The sequence below is a fragment of the Marmota marmota genome, unplaced genomic scaffold (genome assembly GCF_001458135.2).
Source record: "Marmota marmota marmota unplaced genomic scaffold, marMar, whole genome shotgun sequence".
NCBI lineage: Eukaryota > Metazoa > Chordata > Mammalia > Rodentia > Sciuridae > Marmota > Marmota marmota.
In genome coordinates, this window is record NW_026000019.1 from 8,529,040 (window position 1) to 8,551,660 (window position 22,621).

At 38.5% G+C, this 22,621-nt stretch overlaps 1 protein-coding gene across 6 annotated transcripts in view; it reads right to left on the reverse strand.

Moving 5' to 3' along the window:
- Positions 1-9,482: 9,482 nt before the first annotated feature.
- Positions 9,483-22,621, reverse strand: part of Hmcn1 (hemicentin 1) — a 381,331-nt gene continuing 368,192 nt past the window's right edge. For 5 of the 6 annotated variants that reach the window (XM_048809830.1, XM_048809832.1, XM_048809834.1 and 2 more), the window contains 5 exons: positions 22,075-22,203; positions 19,409-19,759; positions 15,560-15,679; positions 11,890-12,016; positions 9,483-10,225 (listed from right to left, as the gene is read on the reverse strand). In XM_048809830.1, coding sequence (XP_048665787.1) covers positions 9,859-10,225; positions 11,890-12,016; positions 15,560-15,679; positions 19,409-19,759; positions 22,075-22,203 — 1,094 coding nt within the window. In that variant the 3' untranslated portion in view covers positions 9,483-9,858. The remainder of the gene's footprint in view (positions 10,226-11,889; positions 12,017-15,559; positions 15,680-19,408; positions 19,760-22,074; positions 22,204-22,621) is intronic. The other variant, XM_048809831.1, reaches the window with a different exon arrangement.

Below are 22,621 nucleotides of genomic sequence, written 5' to 3' on the forward strand. Positions count from 1 at the left end.
GAGGACTTGCCTAGCATGTGTAAAAACCCTGGGTTTGATTCCCCAGAAATGACCCTCCCCCCAAAAAAACACCCCAAATATTCCTTTGTCTGATTTTGATGAGGACCTGGGTCTTCACTCAGCCTAAGAAGAAAATATGCCAGTTCAAGATGAACCTATGTTACCGATTGGGTCAAAACAACATCTATCAATAAAAAAAACATGCATTTATTTTAATGTTGTGTATTTCTCCCCATAAACTGGTTGTGATTAGGTGGTAAACCGTTGATTGAGGTTCTTGGTTTCTGGCTTAATATCCTATCTACATTGCTAGCAAATTTTGCTACAGGCTCCAAGGAAGATAGAGGAATGAGATGGGTGTGTTATTGCGTGCAGGTTGATGTGAAAATGGGAAGAACCAACAAAGATGGAAGCCAGCTAATGCAGCTGAGATGGTGAAGGCCAACAGGAGGGCTGAGGTGGTAGGAATGGAGAGGGAGGAGGAGCTCATCCAGAAACTACTGTGAAGACCTTCCAAATTCCCAGGCAGATCCTCTGAGAATAGAAAATTTGAAGCAGAGTCTTGGCAGAGCTTGGTGATTGGGAAACCACATACTGCTGCTCCAGCTTGGCAGTTGGCTTTCTGACTCGGTGGAGAGGTGATTACACACGGAAAACTTGGCTTCAGCTTGTCCCCTCCACAGACCCCTGGAACACTGCATTTAATCAGCAGGCTGGCCATCAGGGGTCACTTGACATTTTGAAAATGTGTTTTGGACACCTGGGCAAGTCTGTTGATGCATTCTTTCAGTTTCCCTACAGAGTTGTTCCAGCTCATGGCCAATGGGCCACACCAGGCACTGCCTCCACACATGGAATCACTTTGTTCAGGAGCCTGGGCCAGAGTGTGATGAGCTTGTCTCCATCCTGCTGTCTGACTCAGAGGTGTAGGAAACTGGAAACATCGGGACACTGTGGACTGTAAGCCCCCAAATCAGATACACTGGGAGCTGCAAATCAGAGGGACAGGAACAAAAGGATTCAGTGTACAAGGGCAGCCGCTAGCACCAGAAAAACCATACAGAAGCTCAAGACTTTCTGTTTTTCCCATTGTTCCCTGCAGAATGTCTGTAAAGAAGAAAAGCAGTTATTCCACTGGGTCAAAGTACATTGCTCTCATGAGGATCATGCTTGGAATGGCTAGGACACAGGGCTTCTCTTTAGGGTCTGAGTCAAATAACACCCCATTCCTGTATTCATCTATGGGGACATCATTACTCTGTGAAAGAAATTAAAAATGAACATAAATTTTTAGAGAATTAAGCCTCAAAAATAGAGGGAGATAAGGGGATTAGGCCACCTTTTTTTTTTTTTTTCCCCACAAAGAGCATATTGGTTGAATGAATATAAAGCCATGAGTGTGTTTTCTTTCTTTTTAAGCATTAATTTTTTAGTTGTAGTTGGACACATACCTTTATTTTGTTTGTTTTTTATGTGGTGCTGAAGATCGAACCCAGGGCCTTGCACATGCTAGGCAAGTGCTCTCCTGCTGAGCCACAATCCCAGCCCCCTGTTCTTCTTTTGAAGACATCTGGTAGAGTCAGTCCTCCTTCTCTCCCACATCTTGCCAATGGTATCCTCTTCCTTCTCCTCCTTCATCTATTTTGTTATCTCCTATTCACCGGGAATAAAAAAAACTCAAGACCCAGGGTGATCACACTCTTCCTCAGAGTGGAAGACTCTTCAACTTGCAGCTCTGTGTTTTTTTTTTTGTTTGTTTTTTGTTTGGGTGGGGGTTACCAGGGATTTAACTCAGGGTCACTGAAATACTGAGTCACATCCCTAGCCCTATTTTTTTTTTTTTGTATTTTATTTAGAGACAGGGTCTTACTGAGTTGCTTAGTGCCTCGCTTTTTGCTGAGGCTGGCTCTGAATTCGCAATCCTCCTCCTGTCTCAGCTTCCCTAGCTGCTGGGATTACAAACGTGTGCCACCATGCTGTCTAACTTGCAACTCTATCTCTAGTGCCTACATCATTTGTGGCATAGAAGAATGAAAAATGGTAATCTGTTGTATGATAATAATAGCTAACAAAAAATACTGGGGCTGAGTTGGAGATATGTCTTTTGATTCTGAAGTACAAAGCAGTATTATAAATATTTCCATTTTAAAGATGAGAAGACAGGTTTAGTGCGATTTAGAGCTGCTTAAGAAATGGAGATCATTGTGAATTCAGATTATCTGACTCCAGATAATCTACAAATTGAACATAATCTCTGTTAAAATCCCACAGCCTTTTCTGAAGAAATACAGGCTGATCCCTAAATGTATGTGGAAATTTAAAGGAATAAGTATAGTCAATAATATTGAAAACAAAAAATGGTAGAGGGAACTTTCTTATTATATAATATACTATAAAGCTACAGCAATAAATCTATAGTTAATTCATTTTGACAAAGGTCATTAACAAATCTGTTTCATTTGTGTCACTTATGCCATTGGGTACTGACGGCATACTAGGAGGAGTCACACAAATGAATGAATTGGAGCCAGAAATATGTATGATTTTTCAATGACATCTATCACTATTAAGTAATCTATCACTATTAAGTAATTCTTTAATTGCCTCTAATTTGTTCCATCTCCAATTTTCCACAGGAACTATAAAAAATTGATCCCCATCCTTACCTCTGAAAGCCTTAGCGTACGCTCTATTTTTTTCCAGTCCTTGGAGACCTACTGATCCATCACTCATCCTTACATTCTTGCTGCCCTTTGCTCCTGTTATTTTCTTTTTTAGTCGGGGTTTTCACTGCTGTGACCAAAAGGACCTGACCAGAAAAATTGTAGAGGAGGAAACATTTATTTGGTGGCTTATGGTTTCAGTGGTCTTAGTCCATAGAGGGTCGGCTCCATTCCTCAGGGCTGGAGGTGAGGCAGAACAAGATGGCGGAACAATGTGGCAGAGGGAAGCATCTCACATGATAATCAGAGAGCAGAGAGAGAAACTCCACTCTCCAGATACACAATATATACCCCATAGCCACGTTCCCAATGAACCACTTCCTGCAGTCATATCTGACTTGCCTCCAGTTCCCATCCAGTTAATCCCATCAGGGATCAATTATCTGATTAGGTTAAGGATATAGCCCAATCATTTCTCTTCCAAACCCTCTTGCATGTCTCACATGTGAACTTTTGGGGGACACCGCATCTAAACCATAATGTGGACTGAATTATGTTCCCTCAAATTCACATGTTGAATCTCTACTCCCAATATGATAGTACCTGAAAATAGGATTTTAAAGGAGAAAATCAGATTAAGAGTTTCTAAGGGTGGGGCCCTAATCCAGTGACTGGAGTTCTTACAGAAGAGGAAGAGACACCAAGAATGTGGGCACATAGATGAAAGGCCAAGAGAAGACACAGTGAGAATGTGGGCATCTACAAGCCAATGAGGGAGGACTCGGGAGAAACTAGATCTGCCAACACCTTGATCTTGAACTGCCAGCCTCCAGAACTATGAGAAACAAATTTCTGTCACTTAAGCCACCCAGGCTATGCAATTTTGTTATGGCATCCCCAGAAGACTAAGATGATACTTCTTATTCATTCATGATAGCCTCCCCTCTGTTTTAGATTAAACTCTTCCCATATTCTCCAGAACCTTGCTCTATCAATTTTTTCCCTCTTTCTTTATCTTTAATCATCCAATAGATTTTGGTTCTTTTCTCATATTAAATATGAAATCAATAGACTCATAGTTTTTTTTTTGTTTTTAAATCATCAGATATGCTCTCTTTATTTCACAGCTTTTGGAGGAAGGAATCCTTCTCACTCTGTATTCTTACTGCAAATTCCTGGCATCTTGTGGCAGAGATTCATAGTAGCATTCTTTTTCATAATTATAGCATGGAGTTCAACTAAGAAGTTATTTTTCTTTGTATTCCCTTGTAGGTATTAAGTTATGACCTGTGAGGTATAAGTGAAAGTGTTATATGGGAACTTCTGAGAAATTCCCTTAAAGGGAAGCATGTGTCCTTCTCCTCTTTCTCCTTCCTGTCTGAAATGTGGGCTCTAACTTGCTTTGAGGACTGTTTTTTCCACTGTACCTTGTACAAACTTTTATTATAATTATCATAATGAATTATAATCATTTATTTTCACATGTGAATTATCATGGGCTATAAGTCTTTTCAGTTTTGTATTCATCGTGTTTATCAGTGAGTCTAGCACAAAGTAAGAATGTGATAAATACTTTTCAATTGAATAAATATGTGGATAATTGAATGACTTCTATGGCTAGCTTTGATCATCATAGATCTTGGTCCCTTTATCCAAATTCAGTCCTTCAGTTAGTCAGCTATCCCTGTACTGGTGTGTGGGCATGTATTAGTTACGTTCTGTGCTAAGGTCAGTCGAGGATAAGAGATGACCCCAGTCTACTACTACACTCTCTAGTAGAGAAGAAGCTATATGTGCCAAACAACCATAATATAAAGTAGAAAGTGAGAAGTGTTATAGGAGAGGTACAGAGAAAGACCATGTGAGTTTAGAGAAGGAAGAGATGTCTTTTGCTTATGAAATCGTGGATGACTATGGAGGGTTGGGCATTAAACAAGGCTTGAAGGTGGCTAAGAATTCTGTATGTCAAGGTGGAAAGGAGAATATTACATAGGTAGAAATAGGGGGAAGTTGGATAATGGTAGTGCTATTGAATGGAAAACTGGGAACATATATGGGAAGTGTTGGAAAATAAGCATTGCAAAAGTAAACTGGGACTCAGTATAGGGAAATATTGGCTCGCCTCTCGTAATGAGAGGGGCCACTGCAGTTGGCCTTTTGGGAAAGCTAGGATGTCTCAGGTTTTGAGATCCTTCTGATACATAACCAGTTTTCAGCCTCTTTGATTTAAGTTTTAAAACCTTAGCCTGTAGCATAGGAGAGATGGAGTGCTAGATTTTTTTTTTTTTTTTTTTTTAGTGACATTAAATCTCTTTCAGACTCTTCAGAGGAGGTTAATCCATGTTTAGAAAACAATAGATCAGACCCCCAGATTACTCATAGCTGAATTCCAATAGATGATTTTTCAAGGCTGAATGATATTGGCAACTACACTAATCTCCATTTGAGGTCCCACTTCAGTGGGAGACTTGAAGGTATTTTGTAAAAGTGCCAATCCGAGAAGCTATGGTTCACATCCACACTGTAATTAGAATGCTTGGATGTAAGCAGATGTTTCTGAAGAGGTTGCAGAGGAATTTCCTTACTCAGAAAGTTGTACAATGTTATGGTTTTGCAGTCAGATGGACCAGAATCCAAATCTTAGCTCTGTTATCTCCGCTATGGATGCTCTGCATCTCCCCAGTGCAGACACATATGTGGTCCAGGGGTTGTAGAAGATGAAGGAGGACTCAGTGGGAGGCAGAACAGCTGTGGGTCCCCCATTGCTCCACACCAAGAGGACACAAAGGAGAGTGAAAAGATTCACCACTTTTCAGAGCAATGTGCCTCTGAAGCAAGATCAATCTCTTTGAGCTTTTAACTTCCTTCTCTGTGAAATGATAGCTTATAATTTGTAGTTCATGGTGTACAGTGCAGTGTTTATCAAAGTATCTGTGGTAAAATTTTTTAAAATATCCAATTTGTTGAAGATAGACACTTCAACAAATTGAAATAAATTACTAAATGAAAAAGGCAGGTACAATACAAGCTTCATTTAAATTTTGTTATTATTGCCTTTCACCAACATGGTTTTAGGTCCAGAGGAAAGGAGGAGTGATGGGGATAGGTTCTGGGGACAGCGTCAGCCTCTGACAAGAGACTTCAGAGAAGGCCACTGCAGGTTATTTAGGCAAGGAAGAACAACTTCCTCACACAGAGAAGAATGGGTGTTTCTGGATGCTTCTGTTGTCAAGAATTGATTTTTGAGCTTTCCAACTTCATCAACATCTGCACCCATGTCTCCGTCCAAAATTTTAGGACCATACTTCTTTCTCAATCAGTGCCATAGCTTAGACATCAAAGTCCCCATGAGTTTGTGAATTTAATTTGTATTACAATTCAGCCACTCTTAGGTTTAAAACTTGATTGAACTTTAGAAACCCTGGCTCTGCCATTGTAAGAGTAAAGAATTTCTTTTGGGTCATCACTCAATGCACATCCCTTTTGCAAATCTTTAACTGGAAATAAAGCCCTGAGCTTTTTGTTTTCCGTCTCCAAGTTCTCCAGTACACTTAGAAGCAAGGAGCAATACAAGCAACCTTTTCATGCTCTCCATTTTCAATAAACTGATCTGGAGGAGTAAACCTAAACCTATGAATATGAGCTACATCCCATGCATTGTTGTCTGTTAACCAACTTAGGCTGCCATAACAAAATATGACTTAAATAACAGAAATTTCTTTTCTGAAAGGGGTGAAGCCTAGCAAGTCTGGTGGAGCTTGGTTTCTGGTGAGGGCACTCTTTCTGGTTTAGAGAGGGCTGCCTTCCTTACTCTGCTTTCATATGGTAGTTGTGGTGGAATGGAGATATAAACAGATGTCTCTTCTCGTGAGGATGCTGATCCTATCATAGTAAGGTCACTCTCTTGTGACCTCATTTAACCTGATTTACCTTATCTTCCTATGTGGTCACATTTGGGGTTAGGGTAACAGATGAATTTTGGGAGTCGCAATTCTGTCCAGAGCAGTCTCTCACCATCTTTAACCCTCCAACTTCAACAATGGGGGTCTCATGCAAGAAAAGCTGGAGCTCTTTGCCACAGAAGTGAACATGTATCTGGCACCGGAGTTGTAGAACATGAAGGATTCAGTGGGAGGTAGGACAGTTGGGGGCTCTCCAGTGTTCCACATCAACATGACGAGCTAATAGTGAAAAGAGATGTGACTTGAAATAGTACCTACCACTCCTGCAGTGACCTTCTCAGTGTAAAAGTGACATGGCCACAGCTTCATTTCTACTTTCCAGATCTCATGCAAAATGTCTCATGTGACCCACAATTTGAATGGTGCAGAGAAAATGTAGTTCTAGCTTATCTAAACTGACACAGCAGAGAGAAAACACTTCTAGACTAGAAATGAAAAGTTTTTAATGGAGTGCCATGATCTCTTAGATGTTTTTAACCATTAGTCCTATACAAAGTGGAGTGTATCACAGAGCAGGAGTGAGAAAGGAACTAGCTAGGAGTGGGCTGTATGTGACAATGGTGGCCTTGCCTAGAATGGTAGTGGGGATGATAGAGTCCTACTTTGATGGACTTACTATGCAGAGTTTGGAAAGTGACAAATTATCACTCCCAGGGTTTCAGTGTGAGTAACTGGATGAATGGTAGTTCAATTAATATAGCTGGAAAAAACCAGGGGAGAGGGGCTGGAGTTATGGCTCAGTGGTCGAGCGTTTGCCTCACACACATGAGACACTGGATTCGATCCTCAGCGCCACATAAAAATAAATAAATAAAATGAAGGTATTGTGTCCATCTACAACTAAAAAATATTAAAAAAAAACAGGGGAGGAAAGGGGTTTCTGTAGGCATGCATGTATTTAGAGGGCAATAGATACTTATTTAAGTCAATTGTTTATTGAATTAATAGTTTATTAGTCTCAAACAACTAGAAGTCCTGGGGTAACCATCTCAGGGCTTATAAAACGGTTCAACAGGGGCTGGGGCTGTGGCTCAATGGTAGAGTGCTCGCCTAGCACATGTGAGGTCTTGTGTTTGATCCTTAGCACATAAAAATAAATAATTAAATAAGGTATTATGTCCAACTATAACTAAAAAAATATTTTAAAAAATAAATAAAATGGTTCAACATTATCATAGAAGGTTCCAGGCTCTTCCTCCCAACCTCCCTTCCTTCCTACCTTCCCTATCATTATGTAGGCTTTTGTCCTCAGAGTTGTTGCTACACTATTACAAGATGGTTGTCGTATCCCTATGTATATTCTACTCATGGAATGATGGGTTTGGGCAAAGGACAAAACAGGCATGCCATCAATACTTATTTATTTATTTTTGGTACCAGGGATTGAACCCAGGGACACTCAACCACTGAGCAACATCCCCAGCCCCTTTTTATATCTTAGAGACAGGGTTTCACTAAGTTGCTGAGGTTGGCTTTGGACTTGTGATCCTCTTGCCTAAGCCTCCTGAGCCACTGGGGTTAAAGGCATGTACCAATGTGCCTAGGAGTAAAGCGGGTATACTGATTCAAGTACAGTGCATTTCCCCAAGTTCTAAGTGAGATATCACTATATATGGGGGGGGGGGAAGGTTTATGATTAAATACCTTGGAAAAGGTTGGCCTGAACAACTTAAACTTGTTACTGAACTTTTAAGATCCTTTAAATGTGCAGTGTTCATAGTAAATCTTTTATAGGACATATTATGCAGTGCTTCTTGAACTTGTTTGACTCTGAAATGCCTTTGACTCAAAGTACCTTTTGTTGGACTAGCGTTCTATAAACTGTTCTCTGGTAAACTTAGAGCCTCACCTGCCTGACTACATACGGATGAGACACATTTTTCAGGGTTCTTTGAATAATGTGATCCTAAGTAAAAATCCTTCAATCCTAGGCCATGATTTGGCCTTCACTAGTTTAATATCTATCACAGGTGAGAGGTAGATTCACTAGAGATAAGGTCACTGTTTAGATGGCTGAGGAAACTTGTACTGAAGACATCATTTGATTTGAAGTCTGAGGAGATAGTGGCAGAAATGCCCTCCTTTCTCTCACAAGCTGTGATGTCTAAAGAAAGGTGCTTAAGTTATTGGTGTCCAAGGGCTCTATAAAGTATGAATAATAATACCACCTATTTCAAGGGCTGTTGATGTATACATATTTATATATGACCATAAATCTGTTATAGCTATAAGGAAACACATTTCTGGTTCGGAAAAAAGTTGTAAAAAATTTTTTTTAGAGTGACTTTATTGTGACATTGTTTTTTATAAAATAATTTTATAAAAGAGCCCATCAAGATATTATATAGAAAATACATACTAAGGTAATATATATATACACTTCATAAAAATAGAATACATCTTGGCAATTGCTTACAGAGTCTGGTACCACCATGTACAGTGTATTGACGTTTAATGTGTTAATTTGAACATACAAGACTAAAAAAAAAAAAACCTGTCTTATTGGCATTTTTAAAAATTGTTTTCCTTGACAGAAAAATAAAAAAACCCACAAAATTGTAAAAGTTATGGTAGCTAACTGAAAGATTGTCAATGGCATGGAACTTTGTCCCCAGCGGATTGGATCAAAATGTTAGAGCAAAGTAAATTTTTCTATTACCATAAGTTGTTCAGATGATTTCACAAATCAATAAAAATGATATCCTTATTTTGGATGTTCTGTCAAGGTAAGCACCATTTGGAGTTAAACTCTCTGGTAGTGGTACTATATTTGCAAAATGTGGTATTCCCCTCTCCTGCCTTAAATGAAAATAGTTGTCCTATTATAAAGTATCAGTACTTGAAAAAAATTTTTTTCATTTCATAATCTTTTATCAAAACACAGAGCAACTAGTTTATTCTGAAAATAGTCACATGCTCAATTGACTTAACTTTGAATTTAGTTGTTTTTGTTTCATAAACATCACTGCTATGTCCTGTTAGATATTCAGAATCATCTTTGGGAAGTAACTGCTCCAGTGTAATAAATAAAGAAAATAATAAGGGACTCCTCTAGACCTTACTAAAATATATGACCATGGTGGGAGCATAAAAATACTTCAGCAGTATCAAGGAAGGCACACGAAACAGGAGAGCACCATTTTCAAGTTGCCAAGTTTGCAACTGTTGGAGAGGACGTTGACTGTAATGATTAAAATGTGGTTTAACTGTGTGAAGAGGTTCTGCAGAGCTTCTTAGTATGGATAGGCAGAGACAGCTATATAAACGATGAATGTGGTCTGATATTCAATGGTCCCATTGGCACTGTAGGATAAAGCTCGAACCCTCATGCGGTAGGTCTCTGGCTCTCGAAGTGGCCGCGTGGTATACACCACCCCCTTCAGGTTTTCATCCCTTAAGGCAAAGGGAACTGTCTGTTCCTCATCCACCATGAGGAAAGTTGTCCTGGGATGCATCACTCCATCCTGCGTGTATGCAACCAGCCGGATTAAATCTTGATTGGCAGCTATTCCAAATGGGAGGGAGACAAGTTTATACTCCAAGGCATATGGGCTCAAGGCACATTCCAAATCATTGGGTGGACAGTTCTTGAGGCAGAACCTAAGGACAACAAACGTGGAATATACAAAGTTATCTGGTTTGGAGGCAGGAGAGAGCATGATCCAGGCGACTATGACAACATTTAGGCATTAAATGCAGAAGCCAGTAAGACTGGAACAGCAGTAAGGCTCACCCCATGCTCTGTGTTACTAAGTCATGCCAGATGGCTAAGAGATTATGGTCTAGAGTCAAGTACCCATCTCTCTGCTCCATTAAAAGCAAGAAACGTTGGAGCTCTTGAAGTAAGCACAAATACCGTGAGTTGCATAGGGCCACTGCAATCTATGCCATCACTTTTGGCTGCCAAGGTTTCCCAGAGCACTGTCCCCAGCATAAAAACACCATGTAACCAACGTCTAGAACTCTACCTCTGCAGAGAGCATCTGGTGGGGCTCGTTGGCGATTGAACCAGGGCCTCATGGATGCTCTACTGCTGAGATCCCCAGTTCCAAGTGTACTTTTCTTTGAAATGAAAAGTCAGTTTTGAAAACAAAAGCATCTGTACATATTGGAAACAAATACTTCTTAAAAGGAGGAATATAAGCTATTTTTAAAATTATAACATCTATCCTAACACTGTTTGAAAGCTGAAATAGGATACACTGATATTTGGCTTATTTTTCTAAAAATCCTGGCCCCGGGGGAGAACTTCCTTTGTAATTATCTTTCATATTATTTTAGATTAAACCATATATTCTTTTTCCAGAGCCCACACTGACTGCTTTTTAAGTCATGATGACTTTCAAATTGTTGCCAGAAATCGAGAGGGGGAGGGGAAAAAAAAAGCAGAGGACCATTGAAGAAGATATGGATTCCTTAGTCATAGTATTCATAGTATTTCTAGACATTTCATAAGTCCATAATTCTAATTTTCTCCTTTCCTTTCCTATTCCCATGAGACCAATTACAAATGTTTTTTTTTTTTGGTGGATTCTGAGCAAACCACACTTAACCACGGTCCAGTAACTTGGTAGGCATGACCAAGAGTCAAACCGAGTGTGAGCCCCAATGAGTATTTGGCTTTAAGAACCTCTTCATAGTAGGCGCGATCCAGAATGAACATTATCACTGTTTTCAAGCATCCTGTTACCTTGGTACCTAGTCTGGGCATAACATTTCCAAAAGAGGAGGGAGAACATAGAAGAACAGTTTATTTAGAACCCAGCAAAGACTGAGTGAGACAGCAGGACGTGTCAGCAAGACAACAAGCATGGGCAGACTACTGACTCATCCTCGCTCATCTCCATCTCCCATTGCCCCGCGAGTCATCCTAACCACAGACAAGGTACTGCTTGGAGTGCTCTATACGCTGAGAGCACTTAAGAGTCCTGAGGCTTCACAAATGGACATTTCCAAGAAAGGCAGGCTCTATCACCCCTAAGATGCTCTCTGCAGAGGTAGAGTTCTAGATGTTGGTTACACAGTGTTTTTGTGCTGGGGACAGTGCTCTGGGAAACCTTGGCAGCCAGAAGTGATGGCATAGGTTGCAGTGACCACTGAGCTCATTTCTTGCCCATTCACTGAAGAAGGAACACAGTGTCACCCCACAACCCCCTTGAGTTTGTGGAAAGTCTATGAGTTAACATGGGCACAGACAGGGTGCAGACTGGAGAGAGATGACGGATTTTTCAGAAGCTTGTTTGGGATGAGAGGGCAAGACATACCCTGAAATAGGATGCCGCTGGTAGTTAGGTGGGCAGGGAGTGTCGATGCACTGGTAGCTTCCTCTCATGTTGAAGCACATGCGATTGGGCCCACACTGCACATTCTGTTCCAGACACTCATCCACATCTAGGCAGAGCAAAGGAAAACAGCATCAGCAACGGGGCGGGGGGGGGAAGAGGTGGCCCAATGAGCTGCCATTGTGGATATCTGCAATATGGTGGCCTAAGTTTCAACCATGAAATGGTAATCATGTTCCCTGGTGTAGATTTCTGAAAAACACTTAAAAAAATAAGAGCTATAAAAGGAGAAGGGGGCTATTAAGAGCTCTCTGGTGTCTTTTATATTTGAAAAATAGAGTACACTTGAGTTTTGTAAAGCAAATAATATTTTAAATGCACTACAAACAAGCTAAAAAATCTAAAGCACACTTGTGGATGCTTTTGCAAAGTAAAGAACCTCTTTAAAATGTGAGGGAACTTTCTCATCTGTTTTGTAAGCTCAAATTGTTAAGTGGGAAGTAGGATAGTAGAAATAAAAGAAGTTGTAAATTCTGGGGAGACTGTACAGATCTTGAGGAAAGAGACACAATAAAGAATAAAAGGTCCAGGATGAAATGAATGACCCCCAAGCTATTCAAATTTGACTAAAAGGAGCACAGTTCACCCGAGTCTGTGCAGTCTATCCTCACCTGGTGGCAGAGGAGGCTCATCCTACTGTAACAGTAACATGGGGGAAATATGCAAACAAAATGATCTTTATTTTGTTTGTTTTTTCTGCACAGAGATGTTAAGGAGAAACAATTAAAACACTAGAATTAAGGACAATTAAAACAGAACTTAAAGAAACAGGTACCCATTGGCCAGCACCTATTTCATGATAGAAGTGTAGTCAGGATGCACCTCTTGGGAGAACTGATTTGGGTTTATTTCATTGTACTTTTTCCCTCCTGCACACAGGATCTAGGTTTATTCAATCACTTAAGGAGGTGCAATGCTCCTTACAAGTGCCTATATACAGCCATCTGACTTTGACTTTGGACTTAGCCAGGCATGCTGGTACACACCTGTAATCTCAGCAGCCTGGGGAAGCTGGAGGATCGCAGGTTCAATGCCAGCCTCAGCTGGCTCAACTTAGTGAGACCCTGTCTCCAAATACAAAATGAAAAAGGCTGAGGATGTGGCTCAGTAGTAAAGCGCCCCGGGTTCAATCCCCAGTACAAAAAAAAACAAAAAAACTTCCCCTCAGTTTTTCTAATTAGCCTCATTTAGCCCCCAATCACGCTCCTCACTGTTCTTAAAAACAAACAAAAAACACAAGAAAGGAGGGAGGTACTGTATGACTATGTAATAATGACTCCTGTTATTATATAATTATAATGCACCAATAAAACAAAAACAGAAGAAAGTTAAACAAATCATACTTTTAACAGTGTAGTGATGTTTAGTTTTTATTAAATATTTAAAGAATATTATAGAAATTAAACTATGGGCTTATAATTATTATGGCTATCAGAAACAAATCCCAAAATGGGCTGAAAAATTTCACACTGATAGATTTGGAAGATATGAATGCATTTAACCAAGTGTTTCTGGATACTTTCAAAAAATAATTTCAGATGAAAATACTTAAAATGTCAGAACAGTACGAAGTAATTCACATTTTTGGTAAATATTATGGATTAGTTTTTATAAAACAAGGACAGATGAGAACTCGCTTCAAATGCAAGGCCAATAATGTTTCTAAATTTTTAGAATTAGATTAGTGGTGCATAAAATTAGCATAAGTATCTTTTAGTTTCTCTTCACCACTTCTTAGGCAAATCTTAATTGGTTAAGCTTTGTGTATTTTGCTTTCATTTTACAGTATGGTGATTTCCACTTTTGACACGAATTAATTTCCCTTTTCTTATTGACAGTTCTATCACTAGTATAAAAAAGCTTTTAAAAAATCCTGTCTGAATTAAAAGCTGTCTTTTGTTCTTCACAAATGCTTCATTTTCTAACTACCCCCTCCCATGTAATTCTTTAAAGGCTTCTTCAAAAGGTATCATTGTTTTCTCTCATATTTTTTAATTCCACAAAAATATGTAACCCATTTAAATTGCAAACATTTCAACTGACACCTGTTTCTGATTTGTTCACAGTATTTTTCACTCCATAGCATAAACAAAAACTGAAAAACTCTTAAGTCAATGAGTGACAAGGGCAACTTAAAAAAAAAAAAAAAAGGCCAAATTTAGAAAAGAGGAAAACTCTTTTGAATGTGTTATGATCGAACTCTTCTAATGTGGCTAAGAAGATTTGCAGTTGGTTTGGTTATTTCAAATATCCAACAGTATTTGCCCCATTTCTTTCCCAAGTGTCTGGTGCACATATAGGAAGTGTAGTGAATTTGTTTTAGGATCCTGAGGATCACATAATCACTCTGAGAATTAATACTATTTATCTGTACAATGAGTACAAATGATTGCCTTGATGTATCTATACTATTGACTCAAATGAAGTAACAGTTGCTCTGGACAAACACCACCCTGTAATATAAATATGTTATTCTAGTACTTTATATCTCAGAGTCGACCTCATACAGAATATTTTACTTAGTAATACTTAGTGACTGATGAGTGGGAGCAAAGGTTATCATTGAATTCGGGTTCCCTGTCAATCCCACAATCTTAACTGGGGACTGTCAGAGTGTAAGAGGGTAGGCTGGGATGGGAGCTGCTCATGGTAACTAAGTGAAGCCATTTCTCACCCTGGTCATAGTTCCAGGACCATGAGTTCCATGAGCATTTCTAGAAACTTTTTTTTGTTAATACCAAATAGTCCCAATTTGCTTGCTAGTGATAAAGTACTCTTCTGAAGATTTCACCTGTTATTCTTCACAAAGGAATAGTTTGTACATGACAGAAATAAAATTCATATTAAGACCTACATAATATTCACTTTTCACAAAATCGAGGAAGTTTCTTAGAGATTAAATCATTTAAGATCTGAAGCAAGATAACTCCTTTTTAATCAAATATCTGTTGTAATATAATATACACCATAGTACAGTTCTTGAACATTTTTGTGTAAAAAGGGAATTGCAGAGATTGGTAATAGAAAAAAAAATCACTTTGTTCCCAATTCTGTTATAGAACCTGTAAGCTAGTACTTCGATTACTGTCTTAAATTACACTGTTAAGATCTTCAAGATCTATTCACTTAAATTTAAACCTTTTGCATTTGCAGTACCAGCACATAACTGTCCCACATCATTTGTACCCATCATTAAATGGGTTATTTAATCCATTGCTCACTGATTGCTCTAAAAATAAGTCTATTTTTTTTTCGCTTATTAAAGTCATGCCCTACACTTCAGTAAATACATGAGGTACTCATCTCATTTTCCCCTTCCATTGTAGCTAACTATGGAAAAAGGTTTTAAAAATATAAAATGTGAACTGGCTTCAGCATTCTTGCTCCTTCAAGTAAAACCATACCAAAAATAATTCACAACTATTTCCCTTAACTGCTTCTCCCACTTGCAGAAGCAGTGTTGAAACATAAGTCTGACGCACGGGCATGGGGAAGGAGAATTGAGTAGGAGAATTATTCACAATACTTCTCGCATCCTGCTATGCTGGTTTTATGTGAAGTTGCAGCAGTGAGCACCCCAGCATTTCCTTACCTTGGCATGTCTTTCCATTGAGCATGAGCTGGTAACCAGGTGGGCAGATACACTGATAGCTTCCAATGGTATTTTTACACACATGCTGGCAGGTGTCTCTGTTCTGACATTCATCAATATCTGTTCAGAAAGAAAGCAGAGTGCATAACAGGTCAAACGGAAGCACAAGCTATGACAGCCCTTGATAAATAAGTTGGTGGCATACGAGAGAAAAATTTCTTGGTGATTTTATACTTCTGTGTTTAAAAATGCTCAGAGCTGTTTTACATCAATATGCGTTTTATAAAAACATGCCATACAATATACACTGTATTTTAAAATATGAAAATCTCTATATTTTGTTTACAAGCATATATAAGCTGAAGCCCCAAACTGGTCAGTTTTTTATTGGTTAAATAAGTTAGACTGAAATGAGAGAGGTGACAGATTTATATATGTTCCTAAACCACTAAAGAACTAAACTCTTCACAGCATGGTAGAATTTACCTAAAAGATAATTTGTCTTGAGATTAAATGGAAAATGGAGTTTACTAGGTTTTATTTTAATTTGTAGCTCTTTCTCTCTGTATGACCTCCAACTAACACCAATGCATAGTTTTCCCATGTACAGATATAATCAAATGGGAATGTTTTTACTTTTGTGAACTATTCATCAAACTTTTTATAAAATTGTCAAGCACAGGTGGCAACTAGGCATGTGTAGTCAGTCTACCTTCAGGAGGCCATTTAACATCTCAAGATCTCAGCTGGATCCTTTGCCAAGACCACCTACCCTACCTCCTAATTTGCTAGATGGTTCGTATGAAGAAAAGCAATTCATAAGCACAATAGAAAGGAGAGTGAGAATAGATGATAATGCAAAAGTAATTGAGATTTGCTTTCAGTATAAGGGATGTCTAAGATTTCTTGTCCTGACTATATTTTGCTTTGACTATTATTTCAATTTTCTCATAGTCCTTGAATATGCACTAACCAGCAGAGGGCTGAGAAAACATGTCATGAAATGGTAACAGGTGTGCTGTAGGGTAGAACTAAAGTCAAAGTGAAGAGTGGGAGATGATTCATAGAAAAAGGATCTGTTCACCTCCGTATTTTACACATGCTGAAAACACAACCACAATTATTTAAATTCTGTTAATGATAAATATTCATCAAACATTTGTCAATGTTTTCACACCATTTTAGTTATCAAAGCATTCATTTCATAACTTGTGTGAGCTTTTATTACTTTTTCCCTTTAAAATTTGCTTTAACCTAAAATTGCAAGAAAAATTTAAAATATGTTGAACTCCAAGTGGTTAATATAAAAACTCTCAACACAGGAAGGGTTCCCAAGCATGATATCTGCACTTAAAAGGAAGAATAAACATTAGATTGCTTCTAAGCTTGAAATTGATTCCTTCCAAAGCTAAATTTCAGCCTAACTCTAACAAGATTCCATAGTGTTAATGTGAATCTTTGGTAACTTGTCTATCCCAGATAGTTAATTAAAGGCATTTGGTGTTTATTGTAAGTGGCTCTTGTTACACAATTACAGAGCTGTCTGAAAATTTCTTTATTAGTCCCAATGATATAAAATACCATATTTTAAGAAATTTCCAAACTTGGTCATTGCCCCCAAATAAATTTAAATATCCAGCAATTTGACTAGTTGTGAAAGCTTACTAGATGCTTTTTTTTTTTGTACTGGGGATCAAACCCAGGGGCACTTACCATTGAGGCACATCTCTAGCCCTTTTTAATATTTTATTTAGAAACAGTCTAAGTTGCTTAGGACCTTGCTAATTGCTGAGGCTGGCTTTGAACTTGTGATCCTCTTACTTCAGCCTCCTGAGCCACTGGATTATAGGCATGCACCACCATACCCAGCTTTTAGATTCTTAAAGACTGATCCTCACTCTGAAACAGTAGCTGCCTTGAACAGTGGAGGGCTGCCTAAGGGAGATAATTCTGATATGCCATCATGTGGTGGAAAACATAAGACTCAACAATGATGAAATTGCAGTTAGTTATGAAAGAAAGAACTCGGAGAAACTTTAATGACGTGCACCTTCCAGATATATTAGAAGAAATCAGCTAGATGGTGTAGGATGTGTGTGGTTTAGTTAATCTATCTTAGCATAAACAAAGACTCTTAGGAGAGTGAGGGTAGAACAGAAAACAAGAGTCTGTCTGAAGCTAAGGCTGAGATGGTAATATGCTATGAAAACCCTTCAGCGAGAATGACTACTAGTGTGAGTGTGGGGGCGGTACTGGGGATGAACTCAAGGACACTTGACCACTGAGCTATGTCCCCAGCCCTACTTTTTGTATTTTATTTAGAGACAGGGTCTGAGATGCTTTGTCTTTGATGAGGCTGGCTTTGAACTCAAGATCCTCCTGCCTCCCAAGCTGCTAGGATTACAGGCATGGGCCACCACACCAAGCCAGAACACAAAATGCCAGATGTTAATTCTGTCAGTGAAAGAATAGTGAAGAAATTTAACTTATGAACAGTTGGGTTAAGACTGTAGTAAGAAAAATGGCCAATAACCAGAATGGTTTGGAGTCCACATACTTAGCAATTTTGTGTTATTATTTGGCCAAGTTGGACAAAATGCAGAGTATTATTAATAAATACATTAGTGTTTGAAGCATAAATGGTGCTGCCCTCAGCTCTAGGAACTTAATCACAAGTTAGAATTCCATTAGAATAAGTCTTAGAAACATCATGATATCTAGACAGAAAAGCTCTGGAAAAATGTGAACCTAAAGAACAAAAGATAAAGTTTGAGTATTCAGAGGGATGGAGGGTCCAACTGAGTAGAGGTTTTATGAGAAGCATGTCTGAAGAGATAATGATGCAAGAACAGGGATTAGAGAAGGGGAAAGAAAATAAGTGGAAAACAAACAAAAACCACCTAAATTTGAAATTAGGAGGAAGAGAAATCCTTAAATGTTTACTAATATTCTGTTAAATATTTATTTTAGAGAATAAGAAAAGTGTAGAACACCTAAAAACTGTACGAAAATGAGACTGGCATAATGAGTTTTGGATTTCAACAGAATTTCTTTCTTTCCTCCTTGCTTTCTTTTCCTATTTAACAAATATTGGGGCTGATTTCTCTTTGCTAATTTCCCTTTGGTGCTTATCCACATGTAAACTGTGGATACTCAAAGAAAATTAAGTTAAGTTGGAAACATTACCATCTGTCATTCGTTTAACTGAAAGCAAAGCCTCAGTTCTTAAGTTGGAAATTAATCTTCATTTGTTTGCAAAAATGAAGTGTTTAGACTTGTGAGTTTAAATAAAGCTATCGAATGCACATATTTTACAGCACTGGGAACAACTTAATTTTGTCCTGGTTTACATTATCTTTTCAGTGACATACAAACATACAAAATAATCTAGGGGGTCATGTGACCAACAGTCAATGGGATATTGGTTGCCATACAGAACAATTGACTGAGTAGCTAAAACTGTCACTTTTAACCCACTGCTTCTACATCAATTAAATGCAGCCGTAATCTCATTATGTGACACTACATACATATACCTTATTTTTAAAAAATCACATTCTGAATACACTGACATTTATTTCCATATAGCATTAAATTTAGTAACACTTTCAGGGGTGATCAAAGAGAAAAACTACCACAATAAACTATTAGAAGTACACATGAAAATACATCATTTATTTGATGAAAGTTTTAAGTTTCAGAGTAAATGTCTCCAAAATCTGAGTCATCCCAGAGTTGAGATTAGATGTAGTTCAACACCCCCAACTAGTGACAGGTGCTGTACACATTCTTAGACGTTGGTCAGGAAGTGAGCCCACCAAAAAGAAATGCAATATGGCTGACATTTACCTACACATGTGTCATGGCTTGCCTCAGAGCCTTCAGGGCAAGGTTTCCTAATAGTCCTTCTAGTCCTGGAGAGAGATGTCCTGCTGTTTCTATACTCTGAGTAGGAGCTGTAGAGATGGGAGTACTGTCTGTAATGCTGTTGAGGTTGATAGTTGTTTCTCACAGGGGAGAACCGTGCGAGGCTAGAGCTACTGTACTGACTGCCATAGTGTGGCAGCCTCTCCAATCCAGCGCAAGATTTCCCGTCCCCTAATAAATGTTGTCCTGGGGGACAGGAACACTTGAAGCTGCCAGGGGTGTTGGAGCACTGATGTGCACAAGGTTTAGGCACTTGCTCACATTCATTAATGTCTGCTCATGTGCATGATACATAGAAAAGAGAAAAAAAATTACACAAGACACAGGAATAAAGAATCAGTCTGTGAAACAAACTGAAGACATTGTTACCCTCCAAAGCCAGGAATGCTGGCACATCTCAACTACTGTGGGCTTTTGAGAAGGCTGTAATCACTTCTTATGAATGTAGAGAAAGACTGTCTCTGAGCATTGCTTTAGTTGTACAAGTTTTATGTAAACACTCGTGTTGGAGCAGGTGGCTCAGAAAACCTGATGCTAGTTCTGTGAATCCATCCTCTTTCTACTTCCAGACCTATGGACTATTTTCAGCCTTGTGTCCTGGACTGAAAAAAACAACTCTGATGTGGCATCAGTTTGGGCCAATATGGTATACACATTTACATGCAATGGCAAGAATCACGTTGTCACTTTGAGTCTTAGAAACACTAGACTCAGCTTTCTGAGTTCAATGAGGTAGGCTCATGCTACATTGTTGAAAATTTGTATAGCTTCCTCTGGGAACAAAGATGCAAAAGGGTGTGGAATCCCCACATAATACAGTTTTCATGAAATAAAAGATTTGCTACTGAGTCCTTTTAGTAACTGTTCATTAAAACCTTTGCTCTCCACAGAGCAGACAGGCGATCTTTTCCAAATATAAATTGCATCATGTTACTCGCCTGCTCAAGACTCTGTTTTCCCATTGTATATTTGGAAGAAATTTAAGCTCTGGATTGGGGCCTTTATACCCTCTGCCTAACTAGTTCCAACAGCATCTGAGGGACATTGCCCTGCTGACCCCTCTGTCTAGAATAAGCATGCTCAGATAGACCTCTACCTGCTGCCTGCCCCTTCATTTCATTTGGTCTCTCACACAGGCTGCTAGGATCCTGTTCACAACCTAACCCAAGTCACTCTTTCCCCTTGCCCTGTTTTATTTATCCTTGGGGTGCTTATCACAATCTGAAGTTGCATTACATATTTACTTTGTGATTCTTCTTTCTCCCCATGGAAGGTAAACCTGGTTTACCCTGCTTAATGTTATCTCACAACCTAGAACGTCACCCAGCACGAATGAGGTGCTCAATAATGATTTGTTGAAATAACCAAGGAATGAGCTTGACACAATGTGTCAAATCAAAGCCACAAACAGTAGAAACAAAAAGTATCATATACGAAAATGTGGTCTTGAATGCAGAGAAATCTGAGTTTAAATGCTAATATAGATCTTGATTCTTTTGGTGAAGGGAACAATGAAATCACATCCCCAGTTTACAGTCATGATATTGATCACTAGTACCCCCAATTTTCCATATAATTACAAGTTTCAGATGCAGGAATATTAGCACAACTATAGACATTTACACTTCCTATAATTTTTGAAATAATATTTTTAAAGTAATAATCAAGCCAAGCACATTTTATCCAAAAGATGAAAAGGAAGGAAATGAAGACAGAATTACTTCTTACTAAGACATAAACTGATCAAGTCCATAACTTTTTTTTTGGTACTAGGGATTGAACCCAGGGGCACTTAACCATTGAGCCACATCCCCAGCCCTTTTCAATTTGAAACAGGACCTCACTAAGTTGCTGAGGTTGGCCTTGAACTTGTGATTCTCCTTCCTCTGACACCCAAGTATCTGAAATTACAGGAGTGTGACACCATACCTGGCACAGCAACTAAATAGTACAAATCTGGAAGCTAGTGTTTAAAAGCCTACAAATGTTTTTTATTGCACTTACATATTTTATGGAATAATACAATTTGGTAGATCAATTTCTTGATTACAAACATGTCTTAGAGATACTTTCTATTATCTCCTTACTTTATATTTGAGTTGGGAAAATTGAATAAGATATTTTTAGCACAAGGAAGGGCACCTAGTAAATACTACATGTTTGGTAATTATTATTTTATCTACCAACTTAAATTGTGCATTAAATTTAAAATTTTCCTTCATACCTAAACTTTCATACTGCATGATGCTCAAAATGCATCCATTTATGTAATGTATATAGAGAAATAATGAAATACTCCTGATAATTAGATTGTCTTAGCAATTATATCAGAACCTCACTTTGACATGTGTGGTGTTAATATATTCACCCTAAGTGAATTATAATCACTGAAATGTCAACATAAATTGAACTCACTACGAAGTCTCTGAAGAAGTATCCAAATTATTTCATGAACTACTTATACCTAGATGGTATATAAGTTGGTCTAACCAGAGAGCATGTGAGGACAGAGTGATCCTAAGCAGTTGGGAAGGCTAGGTCACTGTATCAGTAGCTTTATTAATCAATAAGAGTTTCCATTAACTTACCCATACAAGGTCTTCCAACTCCTTGCAATCGATAACCTCTTGGGCACACACATCGGTAGCTGCCTCTCGTATTCTCACATATTTGGTTATATCTGCATTGATGGGTCCCATCTTTACATTCATCAATGTCTACAAACATGGAGGCAATAAAAAGTAATAACATTTCCTCTCTCAAAATCCAGCTTCATTATATTTAAAGTTAACATTTTGTAGAATTGCTCAAAGTTGTATCTTACCACGAGGTTAAGACCATATCAACATATGACTCTGGGTTTAAGTCCTGGCTCTGCCTGTTATTACCTGGCCCTGATCTCTGGTAGGGAAGGAGTTTTATTCTCACCTTTGTTTTTTCTTTTGCTCCTTTTCTATACTTGCTCCTCCTCTGACCATTTTATTTATACTAGTGATAAGCATTTGTGCAGATTTCTGGCAACAGTACTACATCACTTCCATGTTACCACATCTCCAGATGCTAGCTGGACATCTTCATTTCTATGTCTTATCAGTATATACAGCATGCCCCCTGGGTCTTAACCTTACTTCCTTA